The sequence below is a fragment of the Erithacus rubecula genome, assembly GCF_903797595.1.
Source record: "Erithacus rubecula genome assembly, chromosome: 1".
Lineage (NCBI taxonomy): Eukaryota > Metazoa > Chordata > Aves > Passeriformes > Muscicapidae > Erithacus > Erithacus rubecula.
Window position 1 is genome coordinate 36312416 of NC_136658.1, and position 26120 is coordinate 36338535.

General features: G+C 41.4%; 1 protein-coding gene across 1 annotated transcript in view; it reads right to left on the reverse strand.

The window, feature by feature from the left end:
* Nucleotides 1-923: 923 nt before the first annotated feature.
* The window catches only part of SESN3 (sestrin 3), a 43328-nt gene continuing 18131 nt past the window's right edge, over nucleotides 924-26120 (reverse strand). Inside the window, exons 2-10 of the mRNA XM_079319171.1 lie at nucleotides 21531-21596; nucleotides 19017-19214; nucleotides 18157-18339; nucleotides 17539-17775; nucleotides 15883-16030; nucleotides 13517-13632; nucleotides 11349-11539; nucleotides 9933-10077; nucleotides 924-9039 (exon numbers count right to left, since the gene is read on the reverse strand). Coding sequence (XP_079175297.1) covers nucleotides 8953-9039; nucleotides 9933-10077; nucleotides 11349-11539; nucleotides 13517-13632; nucleotides 15883-16030; nucleotides 17539-17775; nucleotides 18157-18339; nucleotides 19017-19214; nucleotides 21531-21596 — 1371 coding nt within the window. The 3' untranslated portion in view covers nucleotides 924-8952. The remainder of the gene's footprint in view (nucleotides 9040-9932; nucleotides 10078-11348; nucleotides 11540-13516; nucleotides 13633-15882; nucleotides 16031-17538; nucleotides 17776-18156; nucleotides 18340-19016; nucleotides 19215-21530; nucleotides 21597-26120) is intronic.

Below are 26120 nucleotides of genomic sequence, written 5' to 3' on the forward strand. Positions count from 1 at the left end.
TCCTTCCTGAGCAAGTCAACACTGAATGTTGCAGGTTCCACTGCTAAAACAATTGTGTTTTGACTGTAATCACGCTTTGTTGCATTTGCTGTGTCTAGATTTTTGGCAATGTTTTATTACTTGGTTATGTGATACTCTGAACACCAGCCCCAGGCAGAAGGAGGAGGGCTTCCCTTCTGCAAAATCACTTCTCTGCAGGTCAGAAAGGTTCCAGTTTTGCTCCAAGGGACTAAGAAAAGGAAAAACAAACACACATGAAAGATGAGGAGGGTTTTTATTTATCAGGAAATGCAAATGCAGTGGTCATCTTCCTTATATATTGAAAAGCTTTATTAGCATGATGAATGATGTTATTTAAAATTTATGTAATTCTAGCTTGGGTTTGCAGAGCCTTTGGTCCTCTGCCCAGGTACCTCAGCAGGTAACTCCATCACAATCCAATTAAAACCTTTGGGCGGAGTTTCCATGCTCCCACATTGGTCTAATAATTTGGTCTAATTTAGCATGTAGTGCTGAAATGAAGTCGTGCAGGTGGGTGCCCTGCAGTTAATGTACACTTGGTAGAGCAGTTCCACAGATGGCTCTGCCTTCTCTGGGCATGGATGGGGCAGAGGGCAGGACATGGGGGCAATTTGCTGCTAGGTAAGGTTGGCACTGCCCTGAGCCATCACCCTCAGCACACATTTCCTCTCACTTTCCATGCCCTTCCTGTTCTTATGGTTCCCACCCACTACTGCTCTGGGGTTTGCCCAGGTCTGCCTGAAAGATGGACTAAATAATCTCTGTATTTCAAGGCAGATAAATTAAAACCCACTACAAAGGCATGGGGAAGAAGGACACTTGGAGGACTGTATTTGTCCCAAAACACAGGATGTTCTGGTCTGTGTTCCCCAGCACGTGGCAAATGATGGCTCAAACAGGAGTCAGGTTTTATCCATTTTATTTAACCAATGAAATTCCTACTGATAACAATGAAAGTAATTTCAGCAAGTATAAATGCGATACAGTTTTTAAACAAACCCCATTGTTCCGTACCTATAAATAGATTTTTCAAAACCTCATAAAAAGTGCAGATTTATGAATTGCTGTTAAAATGTTAATACATGATTCCTTTGTTTAAAAATGCATTTTTGTCTCTTAACTCACAAAAAAAGAAAGTTCCTTCTGCATCTGTTCAGATAAATTCAAGTCGGGTAACTTAAAAACTAACAAAAGTCACACACAAAATATTCCATCCCACTAGGTCAGTCTGTCCTTTCAAAAAAAATACAAAACAAAACAACAAACCCAACCAGCAACAATAGGAAAGAAATGATAAAAGCTGCTGTGGGAACCCACAGTGAGCTCCTAGCAGCTGCCTCCCCTTGCAGGCAAACCTCCTGTGACAGCATGGAGCCCATGGCCTATCTCCAGAGCTCGGGACAGGTGTGACCTGGGAGGCAGGACAGGAGATGTGCCACCTGCCCACAGGATGCTGGAGGGGCTGTGGCACCCACAGAGCTACCACACTTCCTGGTGGTGGGAGGGAGCTGCAGTATCAGAGCTTTGTCCCCAGCCCTCGGTCCCAAAACACCTGCACGGCCGTAGCACAAGGAGGCGAGAAGCTGAGAGCTGCTGGGCTGGGCTGGGTACAATTCACCCCCTGTCCAGAGGGTCAGAGGTGGGAGATGCAATGAAACCCCTCTCTGGCACGGTGCTGCCCTGCCTGCTGCCAGCCAAGGGGCTCAGACCCACGGCTGCCAACAGGGAGCCAGTGCTGCTTCTCCCCCAATGTGCCAGGCTCTGCACTCAGCAAATCAAGGGCTAAATCCTGCACTCGAGGGAGGCTTGGAAGCTTTTTGGCTGCTCAAGTGCTATGACCATGTTTGTGGTCCAGCAGCTGGTCTGTCCATCCCTCTCATGCCAGTGAGCTGTGGCTTGCCCCGTGCATTGGTGAGCAGAGTGTGGGTGGCCAGCAGCAGGCTGTCAGGGGCACAGGGGCTCAAGCAGACACCAGCCCCAGCCTCTGCTGCCTTTGGGTCTCTGTGTGGGCACAGGGTGGCCGTGTGGCTCGGACCGTGCTCTGTGCAGACAGGGGCTCACCTCACCCACAGCCCAGAGAGGAAGGCTGGTGCTTCTCCCTGTATCTACAGTGGTATCTTATCTACAGCAGGGTCTGTTTAGCAAGAGCAGTTTAAAGTGGCTATGTTTATCAAGTTTGCTACTTTATGAATTAAAAAAAAAAAAAAAAACAAAACAAAACGAAACAAAAAAAAACAAACCCCAACAACTATAAATACAAAGACTCTCACACACCAGACACTTGCAGCCTGCGTGACTCATAAACTGCATCAATATTCTGTTAAAAAGCTTATTCTACTTAGAACTATACATAGTACAAGAGACCGAAAAGTGGCAGTCGTGTACGGGCACGCTACCTGCCCCAGGGTGGCCCACAGTCAGGTGCTTCCTAAAAAATCAAGGAGTTACAGTAACATGGCACAGGACTGCAAAGCCGATCACAGCTTCTGCTTACACTGCATACAAAGTACCAAGGGGAACACAAAAAAGAACTGGTGTTAATACTGATGGATTAAAGAGTAACTATAAAGATCAAAACAGACGTTCACAGCATGCTACATATATTGCTCACAAACTTTTCTTTTCTTTTTTTTTTAAAAAAAGGCTAATACAAACCAAGGAGTTGGCAGTCTGATTTTCAGTTATGTTGGCTAGAAAGATAAAGCATATACATTCATCATGTGGCTTTCCAGCAAAAGGAGAAAAGGGTAAAACTGAGAGATTTCAAGTTTACAAAATTTCTATTTTTTTAAGCTATAGTTCATATCCAGTTCTGGTCACAGTCATGAAAAGACCTCTGACTGCACTGCCTCACAGAGTCCAAGGGCTGTAGCCTAAATATTGTTATTTTCCCCCTAAAAGTGGCCACATCACCCACCACCATGAATGGGCTACTCCTGCAGCCACCTGGGCATATGGCAGCTGGGCTGGAGGGAAGAGGTTTGGGTCTGGTGGCACGACATGAGCATGAGGTGAGGAATGAGACACAGTTTTGGACTGTTGGTGTGTGGAGCTGCTGCTGTTGCTGCCCCCCAGGATCCTCAGCTGGAGATACAGTACTCAGTGATTGACCCATTTTGCCTCAAAACTCCCTTCCAAGGGCTGATGGGGACAAGAAAATGCAATTCAACAGCAGCAAGTTTTTCTTGGGCAGAACGGTTCCCTTCCCCTGCTCCAGCTCTGGAGTAAGGAAAGGGTCCCAGCTCTGTTTCCAAGGAAGCCCTCTCCACACTTTGGAAGGAGGCATCCTCCACCACCCCTCCTATGCACAGGCACACAAAAGAACCTCAGACACATCAGTGAAGTTTCTTTAGCTGACCAACACCTCAGCTCCTCCTGTGCTGACCGTGTCCCCTGGGGAGCCCCTGTGCCTCCTGATGCCACAATTACTGTAACAACTGGCATCTCCAGTACCTCTAACTACCGTCAGGAACAAGGCTTCTGTTTTCCACAAGCCCTGGTGATACTCAGTACCCTAGGAACACCCAGCAGCAGCTACTCCACAACATGCATTTGGATTTTTCCCATAGATAAAGGAAAAACCCAAATCCATTTGTTCCAGAGGCTGGATGCACCCTGCCTGGCTGCAGCCAAAGGGCTGCCAGCCTGATGGCCCTGTAAGGCTGGCTGGCAGAGGGGACCTCAAATTCCCTGTCCCTCTGAGAAACCTGCACAGCTGGATAGCTCCAGCATGGGGCGTTTCACCCAAGAAAGCATTTCCTTAGTGGATCCACTGGATTTTTACTGTAACTCCAGAGAGAGGCTTTAACACACTTCTAAGCAAATACTGAGTTTCATCCTTTTGAACCACATTTAGCATTTTCCTGTCCAGAAATAATCTACTACGGCAATGAAGTGTTTCTAAATGTGAGAAAGAGCCTCTGCACTTAACAACAAGCAGTGATAGAGGAACTTTGTTTTCAAGGTTAAGGCTGGGAGGTTGTCCCTGCAGCTGAGAGGCTGCTCAGGGTTGGGAATTGGGAAGACAGGAAGCACTTGATGCAGGACAGGGGTGGTGGCAGGTTGGAAAATGACAAATTTTCCCCTGATGAGCAGCAAATGATTAAATATATTCAAGAGAGACCTGATGCATAATGGGGGAGCAGCAGCACGACCACCTGCCAGGAAATGTGCTCTAAGGAATAAATTAACACTGATCAAGATGCTCCTGAAGTTTCCTCATACTCCTGTGCTCTCTCCATCTCTCACACCTGTAATCTATGCAGTAGGTATATTAATTTTCATTTGGAGATAAAATGTTTCATTTACAATTCCCAAATTTAGGAAAGCTGGTGGATGCTTTAGACCCACTATGGTGCTGGGGGACATGAGGAACAGTAAACCTGAAGTTCGGGCAATGAAAACTGACATTTTGTCCAGCTCTTGGAATGATTGCTAACAGCAACTAATTCTTACAGCTTTATAGTCAGATCCACTCTGGGAAAGTTAATTTACAATGAATTCACCCTCCTCTTCCTTTTGTTTTGTTTTTTATTTATGGGAGGATACAAACATCTACAGAAAGTAACTGAAAGAACATCAATTGAGATTAAGAAAATCTGAGTATTTCTTTTGAGCCAAACATTTTTAGTTCAGGCACACGATATCCACTTACTACCACCAATGAATGTTTTCTGCAAGCAGAGGTTAAACCCAGCTCTTCTGAAAGGGAGTCCAATTCTGCATCATGAGCCTGAAATGCATGCCTATGTTCATGGAAAACACATACATGAGAAACATTGAGAACCTGTTCTGCAAGAGCAGTGGCTTACTGTTTAACTGCTTTAGGAGAGAATTCTCTAAGTCTACATGAAGTCCCAAAACAACTCATTTCACTAAAAATCACTGCAAATCACATGGACCTGGTACATATTATTCCTTGAGTCTCCATGGAAATGAATTTTATTCTATTTTATTTAGGTGACTCAGTTTCTTTAAAAATCTGACTCAAACATTCAAGTGGGCATCCTCCAGGATTTTCCTGAGTGCCTGGGTGCTTAAATCCCCATTGAAATTTAGGCAGCTAGCTGCTTTTTCCAAATCCCATGAAAATATCGGTATCACTACAAACAAAGATACACTTGAAGAATCTGGTGCTTTGACTTTCTGCATTCAAGTACTAGAGCAACAAAATGTTTTCCTCTTTGTTCTCTTCTGTTCTAAATTTATAGAACAGACCTCATTGCAGTTACAGCTTCCTCCTGAGGGGAAGAGCAGGGGCAGGCACTGATCTCTCCTCTCTGGGGACCAGTGACAGGACCTGAGGGAATGGCCTGGAGCTGTGTCAGGGGAGGTTTAGGTTGGATATTAGGAAAAGTTTCTTCCCTAGAGGGTGGTTGAGTACTGGAACAGGCTCCCCAGGGAAGCCTGACAAGGTTCAAGAAGCATTTGGACAATGCTCTCAGGCACATGGTGTGACTCCTGGGCCTGTGCTGTGCAGGACCAGGAGATGGACTCAATGATTCTTGTGGGCCTCTTCCAACTCAGCAAATTATGTGATTCTGTGATTTTCATTTTAATGAAGGCTTTAGGAAAAATGATATGTGTTTCAATTCAACCTTAATGAAAATAAATCCATCTACAGCTCACCAAAATTTTCATAGGACACCACAGCATTAGCTGTAGTAGCTATCTGTACAAACTGCACCCAAATTTAAAATTATTATTTCTGTTTTAACAATTATTTCTGTTCTTGTATGATGATACTCTCATGAAGTTTAGCTATGGGTAGAGTGTTCTGGGAAATGTAAATGCTTTCTCCAGTTGGCACCTTTTTCACTTCTCTTCATTACCAAAAAGAAAAAAAATAAATAGAGCAATCTCAGCAAGGACCTACTCTACAGCAACACACATTTTAAGTGACTCTGCAATGATAAGAAGCTGTTCATGCTCAAAAGCTCTGTTCCCTACTCACAGTGTTCTGTGCTAGCTGGTTAATTTGTACCTTTCAAGCTTTCTCTCCAGCAGACAGGAGACTGGACACTTTGTTTTTATGTTGGTCACGGCTGGGATTTTGTAGACTAACATGAATGCTGGTAATTATCAATTCCAATGAAGGAACACAGAGGGAGGGTCTACACTTCCAGTGATTATGGTGCTATTAAGAAAAATAGAAATGAACAAGGTGTGAAGATTCACATTCATGAGTGCTTTAAAAAAATCCAAGAACATTTGCACATTAAAAGTTGGCACAGTGTGAACCTAAAGCACACACACATAAAGTGTATGCTAGCGTTGTCTAAACAAACCTGTTCTGAACAAACATCTATTAAAAATCCCAAATTTGTGTATTAAAACTAGGCTATAAATTGTTGCACTGTAAATGCAATGCTTTGAAAAAAAAAAATGCCATGTGGAAAACATTTCCAGATGTTTCAAGTTTGCATTTAATATTAAAGAAAGAAAAAAAAGAGAAATAGCAAACTAGTTGTACAATGACATTTCCTATGATGGAATGTCTTGCAGGCCATATGGAACTTGATATGGCACTAAAAAACCCAAAACAAAACACTGGTTTACTACAAGTTTTATGAAGCAATTCATTTATGATTTCTGTATTCCAAACCTGCTCATGCACTTTGCTCACGAAGGCATTTGAGCTGGCAAGTATATTTCATAAGGAAAGAAGTAAAGGCACTCATGTTTCCAAATGTAAAACTCAACCTACTCCAGAAATCTTTGCATTTCTGAGGGGAAACTAAGCCATCCTATTAGTTACCCAAATCTAGTTTCACCTCCTTTCCAGAGCTCAACTGTGCTTCTTGAGAACTACTTGACTTTTCAATGCAAAGAAATTTAAAGTAGTACTGAACAGTTCCCATCACTTAAAAAACCCAAAAGTATTGCATGAAAACTTCTCTCAGCAGAAGCCATTAGGTCTGGCCACTACAATCACAAGAAGGGGGAAAAAGGACCATAACAATTTAGAAAGGAAATCTAAGTTCACACATATGAGCATCTCAGCATTTCTGAGAAATCTTTGCAGTTAGCAATACAAGATAAATAAATCTGATGTTCTACCCAATGCTCTCTAGAAGACAGACCAGTGCTGTCTGTTGGGTAGTTTTCTAAATAGCCAATGTGACTATTTTTAAAAAAATAATTACTGATTTCTTTCTCAAAACGTTTTCACATGCAGAGTCTGCAGTCTAAAAGTGCAGAAAAGTGTACAATCATTGGGCTTTCTAATCTGGAACAGACAGATAAAGCAGGAAAACCAACATGCAAAGTCAAAGCAAGGATCAGGAAAATGTAAGAAAGGAGAAAAGTAACTTTAGTAAAGTACTGGTCCATGGTTTTGTAAATGAAAAGTGTCAAAATATGACTGGTATTACTTTTTCCTAACTATTCTGCAATCACTAATGAAAAAAAAAGTCCTGCATTAACTTCTACAATCCAACAGAACATTAAAAATAAACCTGTCCAGTTAGTTTTGAATGGATACCACAGAAATAAAGGTCACCCTCCTCAAAAGAAACATGAAAAGTTCAAACCAACAGACAAAAACTGAAGCAGTTAACTTGTGTTCTACTGGATAAGTTTAAGCATCTCTTTAGGCACTTCACTGGTTCATTAAATGCAATACAAAATAAAGCTATAAATATCAACATTTTGTGCTCTCAAAAATTAGTCAAAAGCAACAGAAAACAGCACAAAAGTGTGACATTTTTGGCAGCTTATTTCTTCCCTTCCCCAGTATTCCTGGTTGTCCAAAAATGCTTTGTTTTGGGGATGCTTTGGCATCTCGGTATCAGGTTGTCTTAAGCCATAAAAGCTGAAACAAAACTGCTAGGCCTTAGACAATAAAGAAATTTGGTTTTAAAATTTCTTTATGGCTATATAAGAAGGACACTTTAGCAGTGGCATGTCAGGGAAAAAAGCTTGCCTTCTTTTTAGATATTGCACTTTTCTTTTGTTCACTCACACTAATGCATAGAAACTTTTAAAACTTTGAATATTACAATTTCATGCTATGAAAAAGTTATGGGAAATAATTTCTATACATCCAATATGAAAGAATAGATATACTAGCCTTCCTTTACTTTCCTCAGTTAAAACATTGATAAAGAAGAGAGTGCAAAAAACTCCACAACCCTATTTTTGGTCAGCCTGTGTATTAATTTTATAGGTGCCAACTAAACAAATTGCAACACGTGATGAGCATGGATATTGTCAGGACAACTGAGGGTGACTGTCAGCAAAACAAGACTATGCATGATTGGAACACAGTAAGTGTGGCTGAAATGGCAAATCGTGAGGCCTCTTCTCTTTGTGAAGGGGCACGACAGAGGATGAACTTTGCACTTCAGTAGCATGCTGTAGGATTTATCAAGGTTAATTTCACATTAAAGTGTGCTCGATGTTTGCATCCACATCTTGCATCACCTCCAATTGCTGCAGTGAGACAGTGACTGGCAGCAGCCTCAGGACACACAGGAGAGTCCAGTGGGCGCGTCTCTGCCGCCAGTCAGGACGTGGTGGGACGTTCTCAGGACAGGCAGAACTGATCTTCTGCTGGACTCCACTCATCTGCAAAATGATTGCTTGGAAAAAGAAGTCTCTAAGCACTTCACTCCAGTGCTCAAAGAACAAAGCGCTAGGATTGGATACAATAAAACCAGGTTCAGGATCCTGACGGCTGTGCAGAAATCCAGCCGGGAGCAATGCAGAGTAGCGCTCCTCAGTGTTACTTTGTTATCATTAGTAATGTTAAGCATCAAGAAAATAAAACACGTCATTGCACATTACAGCCGCCGAGAAGCACGGCTAAACTTTGACACTAGAGAATTGAGTAACCTGATGCTACATCACAAACAGCTTCTAGTGTGTATCTATTTCCAAAGGTCTTTACATACTCAGTGAAAGCCCCTGTACTCCTGGCCAGCGAGTGCTTCAGGTTAAGTGACGAGTTATGGCACGAAGGGCGTACAGAAGTTCCGCTTGCATCCGAGCTTCCATCAGGAGTAGATTGACGTGAACCTGCAAAAAATTACATTGGCCATTTAGCTCGCCTCTGAATGCAACATGGTTTATTCATTCAGGCTGGAATTTCTAACCTTTAGTAAAGTATCACTGCAAGAAAACTTTGTCTCTTCTCCCTGTAGCCTGCTGCAGGACTACAGCTCCTCTAGAGATAGCTGTGTAGCAATACCAACATGGAAAACCTCCCAGGACTGAAGGAACCAGCTTCCACTGCTGCTTTAAGCAATCTTCCATCTGAGAAGCCACCTTTAAACTGTTTTTGCATCCTAATGGCATTAGTTCTTTCTAAATTAAATTTGGTTTTCTTTACAGCTACTTGTGACCATTATATAGGAGCACAGAATAAGGAACAGTTTCCATGCCAGATAGACTAGCAGGCACACATGCACTGAACCCTGCTCAGGAAGCATTTAATGTGATATCTGAAGGCATGTTGACATTTTTATTGCTGAAAAACACCATAAAGTGTGTATATATATATATTAAAAAGTTTAGGTATCCTTGATCTCCAAATTCCAAGTATTGGCATAGTTGACCACTTCTGCATTCTCAAGTTTATTCACTTTTCTTTTATCGTTTTCCATTCAATTTAATGGAGAAGTGACAAAAAATAATAATAACAATAACAACAACAATAATAATAATAATATAATAATAATAAAACCACCACCACCACCACCATAATAACAACAGTAATAAAAGTATTTCCAGCACACCAAGAAGTATTTTGGTCGAACTGGTATCTAACACTCAAGGAATGATTCTCATTCATTTTTCTCTGATTTAAAACAGTCCATTTGGCAGATGCTGCTGTTTTTAGGTGTCCCCTATTTTAATTTTCAGAGAGCACAGGGGTGTCTGTGAAGCCCCTCTGGCTTTGGAACACGTACCTTCTCTGAGTGCTTGAACTGGCGCCAGTAGCTGTCGTACATGCGCTTGGTAGTTCTCTCTGGGTAGCAGGTCACTGTCTTTATGTAAACCTTCAGGCTGCGTTCAAGTAGCTGATTAACTTCCCCATAATCATAGTCATCATACCTATGTAACACAAGCAATCATTCTGTTTGACATGAGTTTCTAAAAGCATTGTCTTTTGCAGTATTATGTTCTTAAGCCTGGGAACTGGAACATTTATCATACATGACCAAAAAGCATGTGTTACGAGAGGATCTGAAAGGCTTAGTAGGATCACAGAATTGTTCAGGTTGGAAAAGACCTTTAAGATCATCAAATCCAATGGTTAACCCTAAACCACCACCATGTTCTCCATCAAACCATGTGCCTTGTCCACCATTTTATGAAAACTTTGGTGACCATCCAGGGCTCTCCCACTTCTGTGGGCTATTCCAATGCTTTACCAATCTTTCAGCAAAGAATTTTTCCCTAATATCCAAACTAAACCTCCCCTGCTGTTACTTGAAGCCATTTGTTCTCATCCTGTCACTTGTTACCTTGGCAGAAGAGGCTGACCCCAGCTGGCTGCAGTCTCCTCTCAGGTTGTTGAAGACAGTGAGAAGGTGCCCCTGAGCCTCAAGACTGAACACCCCCAGCTCCCTCAGCTGCTCCTCACAGCACTTGTGCTCCAGACCCTTCCCCAGCTCCGTGTCCCTTCTCTGGACACGCTCCAGCCCCTCAGTGTCTTTCTGGCAGTGAGGGGCCAGAGCTGAGCACAGCATTGGAGCTGTGGCCTCAGCAGTGCCCAGGGCAGGGGGACAATCCCTGCCCTGCTCCTGCTGCCACACACTGCTGACACAGGCCAGGATGCCACTGGCCTTCTTGGACACCCTGGATCATGTTCAGCTGCTGCTTGCCAGCACCCCCAGGTCCTTTTTCACTGAGCAGCTTTCCAGCCACTGCCCCCAGCCTGTAGCACTGCCTGGGGTTGTTGTGGCCCAGGTGCAGGACTGGGCACTTGGCATCACTGAACCTCACATAATTGGCCTTGGCTCATGGCTCCACACTACCCAGAACTCTCTGTAAGGCTCCTTCCTACCTCCTTCCAGCAAATCAACACTCCTGCCCAACTTGGTGTTATCTGTGAACTTGCCTAGGGATGCTATCTTTCCTGAATGAAGGATACAGGCTGGCTTCAGAGAAGACATTTATGTAAAAATTTCCATCCTGACTCATTTTCTGCACTGGAAGGAAAAATTATACTGATATGCCAGCAAAACCACCCTAACTTCCAGACAGAGATACCATCTCTACTTTAAATTCCCAGTCTAAAATGATACTTTACACATGGTTTATTTTTTTGTGTTTACATAGTTTTAAAATATACTCTTTAGCCAGGGAATTTTTGTCCATACCTGATTCCATACATACAGTGGACATAGTTAAATAAAGCTCTTCTTAGAGTAGTTGTATCAACATCTTCATGTGTTGCCATAGTGTTATATGTTAGGTTATACACCATCCGAAACTTCTCATCCAGGAGGTGCCCAATATCAGAATAAAGCCTGTTTACAAGGGAAAAGCCATGATTTTCCCAAGTATAGTCCTGCAGGAAGAGAAGAAAACATATTAAAGCACAAATGAAGTGAATTCCCTATGTCATCTTCTCTACAACTCAGCAGTTTTTGTTGTCTGGTAGTTATGACTTTATGCTCTTCCAAAGGTTTGCATTTTGAATCCTTTATCCACATCACCATTCCCCCAGAATTCTTGGCAATAAATACCATGTTGTGACACCCCAACCCTGGATAGCATTAGCCTACAGGAGAAAAAACCCCAAGCTTCTCCTGAATGGCTTAGGGAATCTTCTGCTTTGCCACTCTGACTATTGTCATTCCATGAATCCACTCCATGTCCTTCCTGTTTCTGGCTGTTTTCCAAAGGTGCTGCCAGGCCAGGGTCCTCACCTGGGCACCTTGAAGCATGTCTACTGTCCTGTCCCCCTGAGAAGGACAGCAGGGAAGAGCAGAACAGTGCTCTATTGTCCCATGGAGGCATCAATGACATCTAAAACATGACACAATATCACATTTGGCTTCTGGCTGCCAGTACAAAAGACTGTAAGACTTGTGAGAAATATGCCAAATCCATACAGCCCTGGAAAGGTGTCCAGGACATCACAAAACCCTCTGAGAGCCAGAAAGCACAGAGAGGGCAAAGCACTGTTGACTAACTGCAATTGATCCCTATTATCAGTGAAACCTTCCCCACCCAAAACAAGCCTAAAGACATTATGCTATATAGAATACCTTTTGTTTTCTATTAACAAATTAAAAACCATAGAGACTAAAGTAGTTTTGTTTTATCATAGTAAGAATTAGACTTATTGCAGATGTTTGGGATGCTACTGCAATTTAAGCATCATTAATAGCAGAGAATTTGGGAGGCTATGGGTATATACATCCAACTGTTAAGAGCAGGACATAATAAAGTTAAATTATCAAGGTGACTCCTTTGAATGTAAGCCAGAAGCTGTCCTGTTTATTTAAGAGCAGTGATGTTTCAGTTCCAATTTCAACTTCTTTGGAGCTTTTTTCCAAGGGAGCCTGCTGCTCCTAAAGTAGTTAGGCAGATTGTTTGATTTATAGGCACTGACTATGCCTTATCCTTTTTGGCAGTAATAACCTACTTCATGCTCATATAAAGACCACAGAATAAATTATCCAGTTCAGCAGAGACTGCTATAAAGCTAAGTACATTTCCTGAGAGTGATCATGGATTCTTGATTTTACAGTCTCAGATACATCTTCTGACCATGGAGCTTTCCTGTACCCACTGTCATTTCAATTGAAGTTCTCTGATTTGGTTGAAGTTTTCTTCTATTGCTTTCCATTTACTTCTATGCTGCTTATAAATGTGCTCTGTAAGATAGAGTGAAACCACCTGGAATATCCCTCCTGTTATACATAACACTTCTGATCCTGGCAAAAGATGTCAATATATAAGACAATGTACAGGTAAAATGTATATTCTGTTCTTCCAACAGCACTGAGAAAAATGTATTAAAATACAGCAAAAACTTCAGTAATCTTATTTAGGAATTCCTTTTATTTCACAGCACTCCATGTCCATAGATTTGGCACACATATGAGAACAATACTCCCCAAATCACTCTCACAGACCTACATGTATCCAGGTGTTGATAGCCACTGGACAGAGAGTACTTGGTAAAATGACAGGAATAAAGAGTTACTTTAGTGGATTTTTTTTTCTACAATATTTGGAGGGATGGGAAAGAAATTCTTGTTCTTCAACCTTTACCTTTTATTTCAGATATGCTTTACAGTTTTCAAACATTAATATTGGTAACAATTGAAGTAAGATGGAAAGCCAAGTACTGCCTTGCCAGAGATTGACAAATAGTGAAAGACTCTCAGGGAGATTTAGGCAAGGTTATGAGTTATTTAATGAACCATGACAAGAAAGGAGCATGCAACAAACATGCCCATTATAACCACTTTATGCTCTGCAGTGAGATATATAAACATCCTTTGAGTGAATGTGTGCTTTAAAGAGAGGGTACCTGAGCTCTGAATGTTGGCAGATGGTCTTCTCCTCGCCTTGCAAAGTCTTTGTACCCAAACCCAGGATCTTCAACATAACGGGAGACATCTGTAGAAACTATTTCATCATCAAATGCTGGGAAAAAAACAGCAAAATGCTTTGCTTTAGGCAGGAACGTGAGTCAACACTGACTTCCAACTACCACTCTACTACAGGACTAGAGGACAATTTTAGAAGTTATGCAAAGGAGAAAAGTGGTACAAAGGAAAGAAACATTTCAATTCTCATCTGCTTGTATTGGATACACTGCTTTCCTTGAGCCCATTAAGTGTCAGCCTATACCAGACATTGAATGTGCTTCCACAAAAATAGAAGAGATGGGCTACACTTGATTCTGGAGGTTTCCTTTTCTCTCTGTTGACATCTGAGGGAGGCTAGTTATCTTAAGTCAGGAAGATGAACATTGTTAGCAAAGTCACTGTGTTAGCATAAGAAACAAAAATCCAGATCCTTGACAGCAGGATTGTTGTACAGAGCAGCCTTTGTGTCAGGAATCACACTGGCTCTGTTCTGTAAGCTGGAGTATGAGCACCAGAAAGTAACACAACACTCCACTGGTAAATATCAGCTGGAGGTTATATGAAAGCAAAGAGCTCTACAGTACATCAGGGTGAGATTCTGCCAGAAGCTGTAGTAACTAAGCATCTTCAAAGAGCTCCAAAACATATCACTAAGCACACGCAGGCTCTCTATCAGGAATCAATCTTTCCCTCCTGAATAAACAGGTGGCTGGATTGTGCAACTGCCTCTGCAGAAGGTGACTACTGCATAGCTGACTGCATTTGACCCTGATGTTAAAATCATGGCTCACTTCCACATGCATTGACAGAACAGTTGCCATATGTCCACTGTTAGCACCTTGAAAAGTCAGTTAATCTAAGAATTGCAGAAGTGCTTTATCTCCTCTTTGCCTCATTACACAATCAAAACATAACTGTGTAGGAAGAAGCTTGGACAACATCTGCTACAGTAAATTCTCAGTGAAGAATAAAAAACCTGTACACATACACCCCTCTGCCCTGATGAAGACTGGATTTCATGAAAGGGTAAAGGCCCAACACACACAGACTCCTCAACTGAAATCAGCAAATGGTAAAGAGGGAAAAAAAATCAACAAAACTATCAGCAAGACCATCCAAAAATCCCTCCTGTTTGAATGATCCCTTTTTTCCCTAAATACCTGAAATTGCACAGACTCATGGAAGTCCTGATTTGATAATGAAAATGCAATGAGTGTCCATTTATCTGCACTGCTGATACTGCCTCACCAAAGGAAAATACAGCAAGAATTTACAATGTCCCTTTTAAAAAAAATCCAGCTTGTTCCTGGATGTATCTTCTTTCAGAGATTTTTCTATGTTCCTAGAGAGCAACAAAACAACCTCTCTGCTGATCCTCAGTACATTCTTCCTCCCTTTTGGGATGTTTGCACACACCCATTGATTCTTTCAGACACATTTGAAGCTACAGAGATCTAAATTCACTAAGAACAGTGCAATGAAAAGTGAAGCATTTTAGTGGTGACTTTTAAAAAAGACACAAGCAGACATCTTCAAGTAGCTTCTACTATGAGGAAGTAGCTAGAGATTCTGATTGTCTTAATTATATTCTTTCTTCTAACACTTTCTTTGGGAAAAAAATCACCATCCTGTCTGCATGAAGCAGACTTCATTCTGTGGTTTGTTAGAGATGAAGGCCTCCAGAGCATATGAAGAATATGGGAAAAGAAGGTTTCAGCTCAAAATTTGGAAAACCATTTAAGAATAAAAAAATGCTATCAATCTCTATCACAAGATAGGCAGTGAAACAGCACAGCAGTATGAACACTCAGAGCAGCAAGTTGGAAATGTCCTTTCCAGGTGGGCAGTAAATGGTAAAGTAGTTGAGTCTCATCATCTAATTACTAAACTAAATGTCATATCTGAAAGCTACTTATGAGTGTGATTGAAGTTCTAAGCACCACAGAACCTACACCTGTGAAATATTACTGAATATTTATTACTGATTTGTTAATTATAATTAATTATTTTGATGATAGAGGACATATAAAGAAAGTGAAATGTACACCCTACTTTTTAAGGACACCTACAGGCCTTTTTTTTAATATACAAAAGCTAAATTTCAAGTAGCAGAAAGAACGATGTTATTTGTCAATCAGGAAATCCTAAGGTGATGAAGCAAAAGGTAAGACCACCCTACTACACTCCTCCTACATGAAGAGCCACAATAAAGAAATGGACAGAAAAAAATTCAGCCACTGAACTAGCCTCAAACATTTATTTCTTAAGAAGAACAAACAAAATTGAACTGGAAAAGCACAAATACCTCCACTAATTACTAGCAGACTCTCCTTCTTCTCCTTCTCAAAGCGAGTTGCCATTTCTTCCTGAGAGGCTTCTTCATCCTCTTTATCTTCTTGTAGTCGCTTCATCCTTTCCATCAGGGCCTCCAGCTCACTTAGAGAATCTGCAATCTGCAAAAACACCATGACATTCTGCAAAATTAGAAGATAGACAACGTGTATCATCTTCAGATTTCATGCTTGACAACAAATGTTCTCAAAACCAGACAGCAGCAGCAAACACAAAACCTCAAGCCAGAATGCATTTTGCCACATTTTGCCAGCACAGACAAACAGCTTTCAGACAGCAGGATGACAGGAGCTGGGAAGTGTAGCCTGCTGCAGCAATTTACTGCAGTGAGATTAACAGAGAAGAGGTGGTGTTTGAGTGTGGAAACCAAAGTCACTCATTGCACAACGTAGATAGTTAGGGAAATCCATCTGATCCCTACATCTCTCATAAAACAACTTTTCATAGTAAGGTAACTATATTCAGTCCACTGGTAATGCAAAATATGCTTCTGAAGAGATGCAGTGCAACACTGCCTTACAGAAACACAACCTGAGATGGCAAATCAGTACTTTTCTTTCATTATGTGTGACCAAAATAGCCATTTTTCTTATTTTTCTGAGGAAAAAAGACCTCTTTTTACTAGAAATACTATCATTCAGATTTTTCATAAGATAAATTACTTGGTTTTTCTTTTCCATCTTATTGAGTCTGCTCTTTTGCTTACAGTTACAGCTGTTTCTAGCAGACTCCTCACTGCTTAGCAATAAGCACAGTCAGCAGCAAGCTCTGTCCACTACAAATGGGGAGCAAGGCACCTCCATGGCATGAGCTGGCATGTTTTAGTGTCCAGAAATTTAAGACTAATAATTAATGATTGAACTGAGTGATGACATGCTTACATTCTACTGCTAATTGTAAAAATTGTATCTAGCAACTCTGCTCATAATCCTGATCTTCCATCAAAGGCAATGAGGCTAATTCACCTGTCAGCATTAATTCAAGGGCATTTCTTCAAAAGCATGCTAGAGCACCTTTCAGGAAAGAATGTCCAGTTAATTAACCAGTAATCAAATGAATCAAGTTAATTAACTAGTAACCAAAGTTCTCTGTTGATTCAAGACTGGAACACCAGCATGAAGAAGTAAGTAATTTTATTTCAGACATTTCTTCCCATCTACATGGAAGTGCTTCAAACTGTTCCATGATTGTAGGCCTTGAAGTAAAAATTATTATAATGATTAACACAACTACTACTTCTATTTTTTCCATTTTTCTTTTCTCTCCCTGTGTTAGGAATATGGATGGAACAATGCTCCAGTCAATGCCATGCTGTCTAAAGAAATTGTGACTTCAAGCTTTCTGTTGAGAGCAAAGTTTTAATCTTGCCTGATGGGTGGTGGGATTAACTATCAAAATCACATTGCTCTGACTACCATCCACTGTTACAGTGTGGTTTTCAACAGATTACACTGGAAATTGCCAGAATGTATGTAAGAATTACCAGACTCAAGCATTCCCATAAAGTAGACAAAAAAAATTTCAAACTAAAATTTAAACAGGAAAGAATGGAAGAAAGTTTTCTAATGCAAAACAGAGGCAAGCAAAAGAATTTTCTTGCAACACTAACCCCGAAGTTGCTACTTGTGAGGGATGCATTTTCTATGTTGTTGTCATTGGCAAGATCACAGACACAGAAGTTGTTGACTGCTATAAGTCTGACTCCATTAGATGTATCCGGATCTCTCTCTGGATTAATGCCACTACCAAATACAAAACTTGCCAAGGCATGATAATGTGCCAACAGGACAACAGCATGTACCAGTTCAGGAAGAGACCAATTATTTTCCCCCGTCTTGACAAGTTTCTGAAATGAGAATAAAAAAAGTGTAAATATAAAATTTCTTTTGGCCCCCAGCTTTTCTATAAAACACTATACATTTCAAAAAGGGATCAATTCTTTCTTCCAATAATACCACATTCTCCTTGCACACAAACTCTCACTGGATAAAAAAAGAGACACCTAATATATTACTTCTTTTCTTTTGGGCTATTTTAGCCAATGATATTCCTAAGAAGAAAACCTTACTGGTTTTGTCACACAGAAGACTCAGCTTGTTTGTTGCACTAGTACTTCCCTGAAATTTTTAACTCAGGGTGATGAAGCCTAACCAGGCACTTTCACAGTTCTTGGCAGTTCTTTCCACCAGACATTGACTGTATTTGCAGGGCATGACTGCAGAGGTACCTGGATGTGCTCTTTCGTGATCAGCCAGGGCCGGTGTGCAAGCAGTTTATTTATTTCATTCAGGTTTTTCAGTCTTTGGGGAATGTATTCTAAACCATTCAGCCACTCTGCAATCCCACCAGTCTTCAGAAACTCATCAACGTGCATATTTATTAGGTAGGAACACTGATGTCTGGCAGCAGCCTGCAATAATTAAACACAGAGTGAACAGTGCAGCCCATTAGTGTGTGATCTGGTTTTGCTGAGGGTGGGAGACAGGTTAATAACACAAAACAAAAGTACAGTGTCATTCCAAAAAGCCTCGTGAAAATGCATTACGATGCACTGCTATACAGCATGGAGGACTCTCCAATAAAAATACACTTGATTACTCTGGACTGCAAAACATAATTGAAGTTGGAAGTGATCACTAGAAGAGAACCCTCCGCTTACAGGGCTGACTTAGAACTTGTTGCTCGGAGCCTTGTCCAGACAAGATCTTCACCTTTATGGATTCCAGAACTTTTCTTGGTTCCTGCTGCAATGTCTCAAATCCTCACAGAGAGAATAGTTTCCCTAGTGTCCATCTGCAATTTCTTGTGGCTTAGAGTCCACTGCATCTCATCCTACACAGTGATGTGGACATGTGAGAGGTGCATCACTCTGGGAAACAGGGAATGATGCAGGTTGCCAATTCTCCCTTGTCACTGAAAACCTTTCGGCTAGGCACGTTTTATTGTGATAGAAACATACAACAAAAAAATCAGCCTCTGTCAAAGCACCACCCTAATCTCTCCTTTCTGAATTTTTCCTTTTCCCTTCCTTTTTAAAACGCAGCAGTCAGAGGTGCAGGAGAAGGCGCCCAGGCTGCTGGCACGTACCATGATGGCAATGTAGTGCCTGTAGGGCAGAGGAAGGGGCCCGTCCATGCGCAGCATGTAGAACTGGCTGCGGAGGAAGGACTCCAGGTACTGAGTATGGATACTCATCACCTGCGTGATGTTGTCCAGCCGACCAGACGTAGAATATTCTTCCACAAGAAGATTCGTACGTTCATCCAAACCGTTTGCTTGCATAACCTTGAAAATAAGATGGAGAAATATTAACAGAGGGACAGATCTTCTCCAGGTTTAGCCCAGGGGTGAAACACCCTGCAGTACGAAAGGTTCATCTGTGTCCAGACTTAAAGACAATGATGGAGTTCTGGATGTGGATTTGCAAACAAACATGCCTGCATGAGTGCAAATAGACACTCACAGATCCTACTTGTATACTGAGAACTGAAGAGCATTTTACACTACACCTCTGTTATTTTTTATATGTTTCAAAAAAACCCTAAACATTTTTCTATTCATCTTCTTGAAACAGAGGTGGTCGCAGGTGCTGTAATCAAACCTGTACAGAGAGCTGTAAGTAAGTAAGAGCTAAATGGAAAGTAAATTCTATATGGAAGACAACCTGTATAGACACACACTATGTGAGTGCTCATCCCTAAAATCAATTTCAAAATTAATGGAGAGGAACTGGATTATGTAACCAAATTACAGAAGCAGCCTGGCAATCTACCCCTTCTATGCTTGTATAATTGAAGAGGAGATCAAATGCTAATTTGTCCATAACATTCAGGTATTATTTAGAACAGGAATTTAATGCTTTCTTTAAACAAAAGCTGTTCTTTAATTATTCCAACCAATCCAAACCTTGGGCACAAGATGAAATGAAACAGCAGAACAGTAAGTAGTTCTTGCATTGCAAGCCCTGACACAGTATGAGTGCTATTACTCAGTGTTTATCACCAGGAATAGCCATTCCCAACATGTTCACCACTGAAGTTACAAGCACAAGACTAGAATACCCAGTATTTATTCTGACACTGTGCAGTAATAAACCAGCCAGCTTACTATTGCAAACACCATGAAATGAGAGCATATTTTAGCTGTTTTGCTGTGCATGAAGCTAGAAAGTGTCTAAAACCAGGAAGTACAATGCTTTTGCTGAAACATTCTATTTAAAATTGTTTTTTTCTTTATGATTGGCTGAGGAGTGGACCACCTCTCAAATACTTTTCTATCAGATCTTATATAGATGCTGCATACAAAGAAATACAAACAACATACTACGTTTTCATTTTACTACTGCACTTCCTTGGTTTAGTTTGTGGGCCCAGAAAAAAAGGGGAGAAGCAGCTACACAGTTAGGCAGCTCCATAATTTCTACATGTGTTATGTTCACTGTGGCAGCTTTTCTGTGTTTTATACCCAAACTGATGCCTTTTCAGTTGTCCTTAATAATGTTTTTGACCATCAGAATTTTATTCACACATTAGAGACCATTTTATCTCTGTATATACCTCTCTCCACTCCTAGGAGTCCCCCTTATTCTTCAGCAAGTGTATCTCCTGTGTACTTAAGAGATTCTTGTCTCATTTAGTGGTTTCTTGGGGAAATAATATTTTTTGTGTCTCTGGTAAGGTTTCTAATCTTCTCCAGCTTGTCAGGAATTTTCCTTGTAACAGTGCAAGCTATAGAAAGAAATTCTGCTGACAGAATAAAAAAAATAATCCTGTAGGACTCTGCTGTTGCTATCTTAGGCACAGCAATATGCCATATGATTATTTCTAAGCTTAATCTCCATCTCTATTACTATCCTCTTCATACCGTGATGTTCTTTCTCCTGATTTATTTCCATCCACAGACATAATTTTTTTAAAATTCTGCTTTCAAGGCCTTGTGTCATGTTAATAGGAACCTTTAAGTCGTTATTTCTCTACCCATATTCTTTCCATCCTAACAATAAAGCAGGCTTTGATACCAGTAGTGTTATTATCACTTCAGTGTGTTACTATTCTGTCACTAAACCTTCTCTATTAACTGCACTATTTCATGACAAGGAAGGAGGGAGAAAGGTAGCTGTTTGTTTAACAAACTAGTCAGCATTTGTCATGGTAGACATCTGGAGTCTGAAATCCACTCCTACCTTTCAACCATAAATTCTCTCAAGTGCTTCAGTCTAAGGGGTGAAGTCATATTTGCAGGTTGTCTCAAACTGAAGGTCAGGCACTGCTCTGAGAGCTACATAATCACATTGCTGCAATACTGGACAGGACTCCCCTCAGGTCTGGTGTTATAAATAGTGTTTTCACACCCACCTGAGAAGAGCAGAGCTGTCACCCATGGCTGTCTCTGGGAATGCTGGTGATGGAAAAAATGTCAAACAGTACCACTCGTGTAAAAGGATGGGGTGGGTCTTACCCACTGAAGCCTGCTACAGAGAAACCACTGCTTTTGTTTTTAAGGGAGCTCATCCAGGTACCATGGAGCAAGCAGAACCATTGAACCATCCTTCAGTGCCATTATTTTCAAAACTATCACCCAGTCCAGCTAATGCCAACTTACTTCATTCTCTGGAATAAAGGCACTTGGTCCTCTTGTCAACGGCGGGGAGACTTGTACTCTCTTTTCCTGCAAAACAGTCACACTGTCAGGAATTTATACATATTCACCTCACAAGATGACATCTTAAAGGTCTGGATTCAATTCTCTTCTAAAGCCCCCTGGGTGTTCACTGAGGATGTATGGCACCAAACACATTAGATCAGCTTTGTGTCCCCTGTACTTTGCAGGAAGGAATGGCATCCATTTTGGCAAGGAACAGCACCAATTTTGGGAAGGGGTAAGGCAGAAACAAACCCCCAAAATGAAATCCCAGTTGGTTTACAGACCATTTGACAATAGCAACAAAACATCTGGCATGATGCTAAAATTAGCCATTTTACTGGATTAAGTGGAAGTTTGAAAACAGAGGGGGAAAAAAAAAAACACACTCAGGGAATTATAAGCAAGATGCTGGTTTTTTTCAACATCAGCATCTGATGAGACCCTCAGTGTTGCGAAGAGCATGAGAACTTTATGTGCCCAATATTGGCATGAAAAGCAAACCAGCAAGACCCAGTTACATGCATTTTCTAGAAACCTGATGAGAAGGCCAGCTTGCTCACTGCTGAGCCTGGAGCACAGTGCAGGCAGCAGGAGCCCTGGTGTGCAAGCCCCAGCTACAAGGCAGGAGGATATATTTAGTACAGAACAAGCTGATAGCATAACAAGAGCCAGAGGAATTTTTTGATTTATTAGGGATAAGAAACTGGACTAAGATAAACTGTGGTGCCAGCCAGAGGAGTGAAGAGGGCCTGGGGAGGCTGCCTGCTCCTCCCACTCATCAAGGGCAGGACCAACACTGTCCAACTGATTCCTGACCAATGTTAGTCCAATTCTCCTGGAGGTTCCTTCCTCTCCATGGGTGGTTTATTTCAGTGACTAACTCCTCAGACTGTTAAGGTTTTCCTAATGCCTAATCTGATTTTCCCTTGAAATAATTTAAAGCAGTTGCTTCTTGTCTTTTCTTCTTTTCCTTTTAAGGGTTACTTTCTACCTATCTGGCTGGCTGCACACTTGTCTTAAGTCCCTAATTGCAACCACAGTGTTGGTGGCTCTTAATATGTTATCCATAAACAGCAGTACTGGATTTGCATACTAAGTATTTTGTGCCCCTAACATAAAAGTCTGAAGTTTTCCATAACAAATGACTCTTAAATGCCTCTACCAGGGGGGCTTTAAGCTTAACTGCTGTGTGCACAAACAGCAGTGCCAGTCCCATAATGAATGTGCCACTGATTTCCACACAGGAAAATTAAGCCACTGGAGCTGCGTAACTATTGTCCTGATCCTTAAAAACATCCTGTCCTTTCTAAATTAGATTAAGAAATAACATGCAAAAATCAGCAACGATTATTCAGGGAAGATGTTCCAAAGCAAACTCTCGCAGGGCAATTGAATTTGTGACTTTGGAACAATTAGCTGCTAAAAGATGCAGAAATAAGCTGGATCAACTGCATGAAGCTCAGCAGCCAGAAGACAACTTCCTGCATATGCTGCCTACTGTCACAGCCCCAGAAATCCTGTAAAATACTTCTCATGTATAAAAAGTACTCAGTCTAAAGTATAAAGAAACAGTGAAGAGTCCTGGTATCTGCACATGCAACTCCTTCCTCAGACAGTTAAGGCACAGGAAAACATCTCCTGCCCTCAAACACACATCTTGCCAGCAGCCAGTCATTTCTGCCAACATTAAAGAAAAGAAATGCTTTCCAAGACTGGATCCAAGCTTGTGCTTTCCTTGTTTTATGAAGGTTATCTGGAAATGAAAGTTTAAAACCTTTATTTCATTAAATAATCTGGAGGAAGCAGCTTGTGTGAGCGACACACCTTAGATACCTGTACACTGTCAGCTCTCACTGGAGCACAGGTCTAAACCAGAGCTGAACCTTCCCCATCCTGCTCTCTGATCTCTACCTCCTTCAGGCTCTGCAAAGCTGGTCCTTGAGGCCAGACCATGACAAAAAAAATCCCTTTGCTGCTTCTAGCAGGATCTGGGCTCCATTCCCCTGTTTTCCCATGCAGTGTGACTGCTATTACTCCTTTGAGCCTGCAGATAAGCTACTGCTGAGGAAAGGAGGAAATGGTACTTGGGTGGATGAATATAGCAAATATCAACAGTTAATTCCTGTGAATGATAACAGAAAGAGCAGGAGATAGTCAGACATGAAAAATGTGTGTTAAATCTGTTACAAAAAGAACAAAATCCAACTCCTTTTGGGTGGTGGCAATTGTAAAAAAAAACCAAAAAACCAAAAAAAAACAAGCCTGGGAAAAAAGAAAAAGACAAACAACCAAAACAAGAACAAACCCCAAAAGCCTGAACATGATCATTCAAGTTCACAAGTCTTATCACTAGACACTTACAGGGAGCTGTTTTGGTTTTTTTTAATTAATATTAGAAACCAACAAGAAAGATTATTTTGCCTTCTTGCCAAAGCTTTTATTTTATTACAACTGGTTAAAACAAGCTTGTGAGGAGAAAAGGAGCAAACATCATCTGGTTGCACAAGTTCTTTGGGATGCTATTAATAAAATCATGTGGAGTTTACAAGCATTGAGAAAGATAATGTTGGCTTTGTTGAGCTGTAGATAAGAACCACTGCTTCTGGGCATGCTTTATCTAGAGAAATGATTTAAGGTCTACCCAAGAAACCAAACATAAAAAAGGGTATATGGGAATTAGAAAGCAACAGATATATGGTGAAAATTCTTGCAAAGCTTCTTGTTTTCCGAGAAAGCCGTTTTCTTTTCCTGTCCGAGTAGTCCTTGCACTAACTATCACTAAGTCAGCCAGGGTCCCAAATATCTTATTTGAAACTGGATTCTTTTGCTAAGAGGCTGAAGCAAGAAACAGGTTGCTCAGCAACTAAAATGCTGCACGCACATCTACCAGCAATTTTCTGCTTCATGATCCTCCAGAAACACATTGCTGGAGTAAGAACAATTTCCATTTACATTAAGACTAGTGCATTTTTGAGGGCTGTTTTCTCAGAAGGAATGAGATGATGAAGGGGTTCACAGCAGAAAAACATGTGCCTGAACATGTTCCAGAGAGAGGGGCTGCTGCAAGCCCGAGCCCTGAGCAGGTTTAGCAGCAGTGTCATTGTCACACTGTGGTGTCAGACAGCAGAACGCTGTGGAGCATGGGAGAGCTCCAGGATGCAGGAATCCATGAAAAAGCCTACCTAAGCTCTACCTGGGACTTCTTCCCATCCTTAAACTGCTCTTGCAGTGGTGTCAGGAGCTCCATCAGGAATCAGAAGGTGACAAAGTGGGAGCATTTCCCTTTGCCCAGCTATGAACTGTATGAAATACCCGTCCTGGGGCGAGCTCTGCACGAGCCTGCAGGCACAAATCCACACCTTGCCATCACACAGGGCTATTTTTGGCTGTGGCAGTGACTGCACACCCTTCCCTCCAGAGCCAAGACGGGCACTGGGATGTGGCACCTGCACCTCAAATAGCTGCCAGGCTGCAGTGGCAGAGCAAGGAATGGCAGAGCACTGGGGTTGTGATGTGGCCATGAAGGCCAAGGGGAGCAAGCGAGAGCCCAGCTGGCACTGGGACAGCACAGCAGCTTTCCTCCCAAAGCCTAAAGCAAAAGAAATAACCTTTCTTCCTCTTCACCACCACATGAATCACCATGTCCTCAGGCTTTAAAGAAATGGCTATTTTTAGCTAGCTGTAAAAGGAGGCTGCTTTGTTTGAGAATGGAAGTGCAGGCTGGTGGGGCTGATCAAACAGCTGCTTTAGGAAGTATTTCTGAATATCCAGGTTTTCAGAAAACAGGGCAAGAAGCAAGCAGCTGCACTGCTACACGGGTGCTTCTTACACACATAAAATCAAATTCATCCTGCACTTGATATCAGGGTGGTCATGCTTCAACGGGATGGGGGGAGGAGGGAGGGGAATCACAGGGAAGAAACATTCAAGAGGGAATTTTGTGAGCCACGACAATGCTGCCACTTGTATCCCAGCAAACTCCCAGAGCAGTGCAAATATCTGGGAAACACTCATGAAGGGGCTCAGAGCCTCCACCCTCACACCACCTGCCACCACTGCCAAGACATCAGGACAATCATCAACACCAGATCAAATATAAATCCTAAGGACATCCCAAAATTAGCTTCTCCTGAGGAACAAACTCTTTTTCCTAAACAAGCAGAAATGCTTTTGGGTTTTTTTTTTTTTTTTGAGTAACATATTATTTATTACATTGTTTCTTAAATTATAATCTACAAGCAATTTTGCTACCATCTAGCATTTGTAAGCATCTTTGTTATTTAAATTCAGTGGTCTGTCTCTTTAAAATACTCATTCTCATCTGCAGCAATAATCTGAGTCGAGTCTGTCACTGGGTGGGAGTGGAGAACTGGGTTTAGGATTCCCTATCTAGGGCTGAATCTTTCCAAAGAAATAGTTTTTGTTCCCCAGTCTCAGCTTTATTGTACAGTTCTTCAAACTCAAAATACACCAGTTCAATCTCAAAGACCTTATGTTATGGAACATACATTTGCTTTTCAGCTGACAGACACAAATACCTTGAGTTTT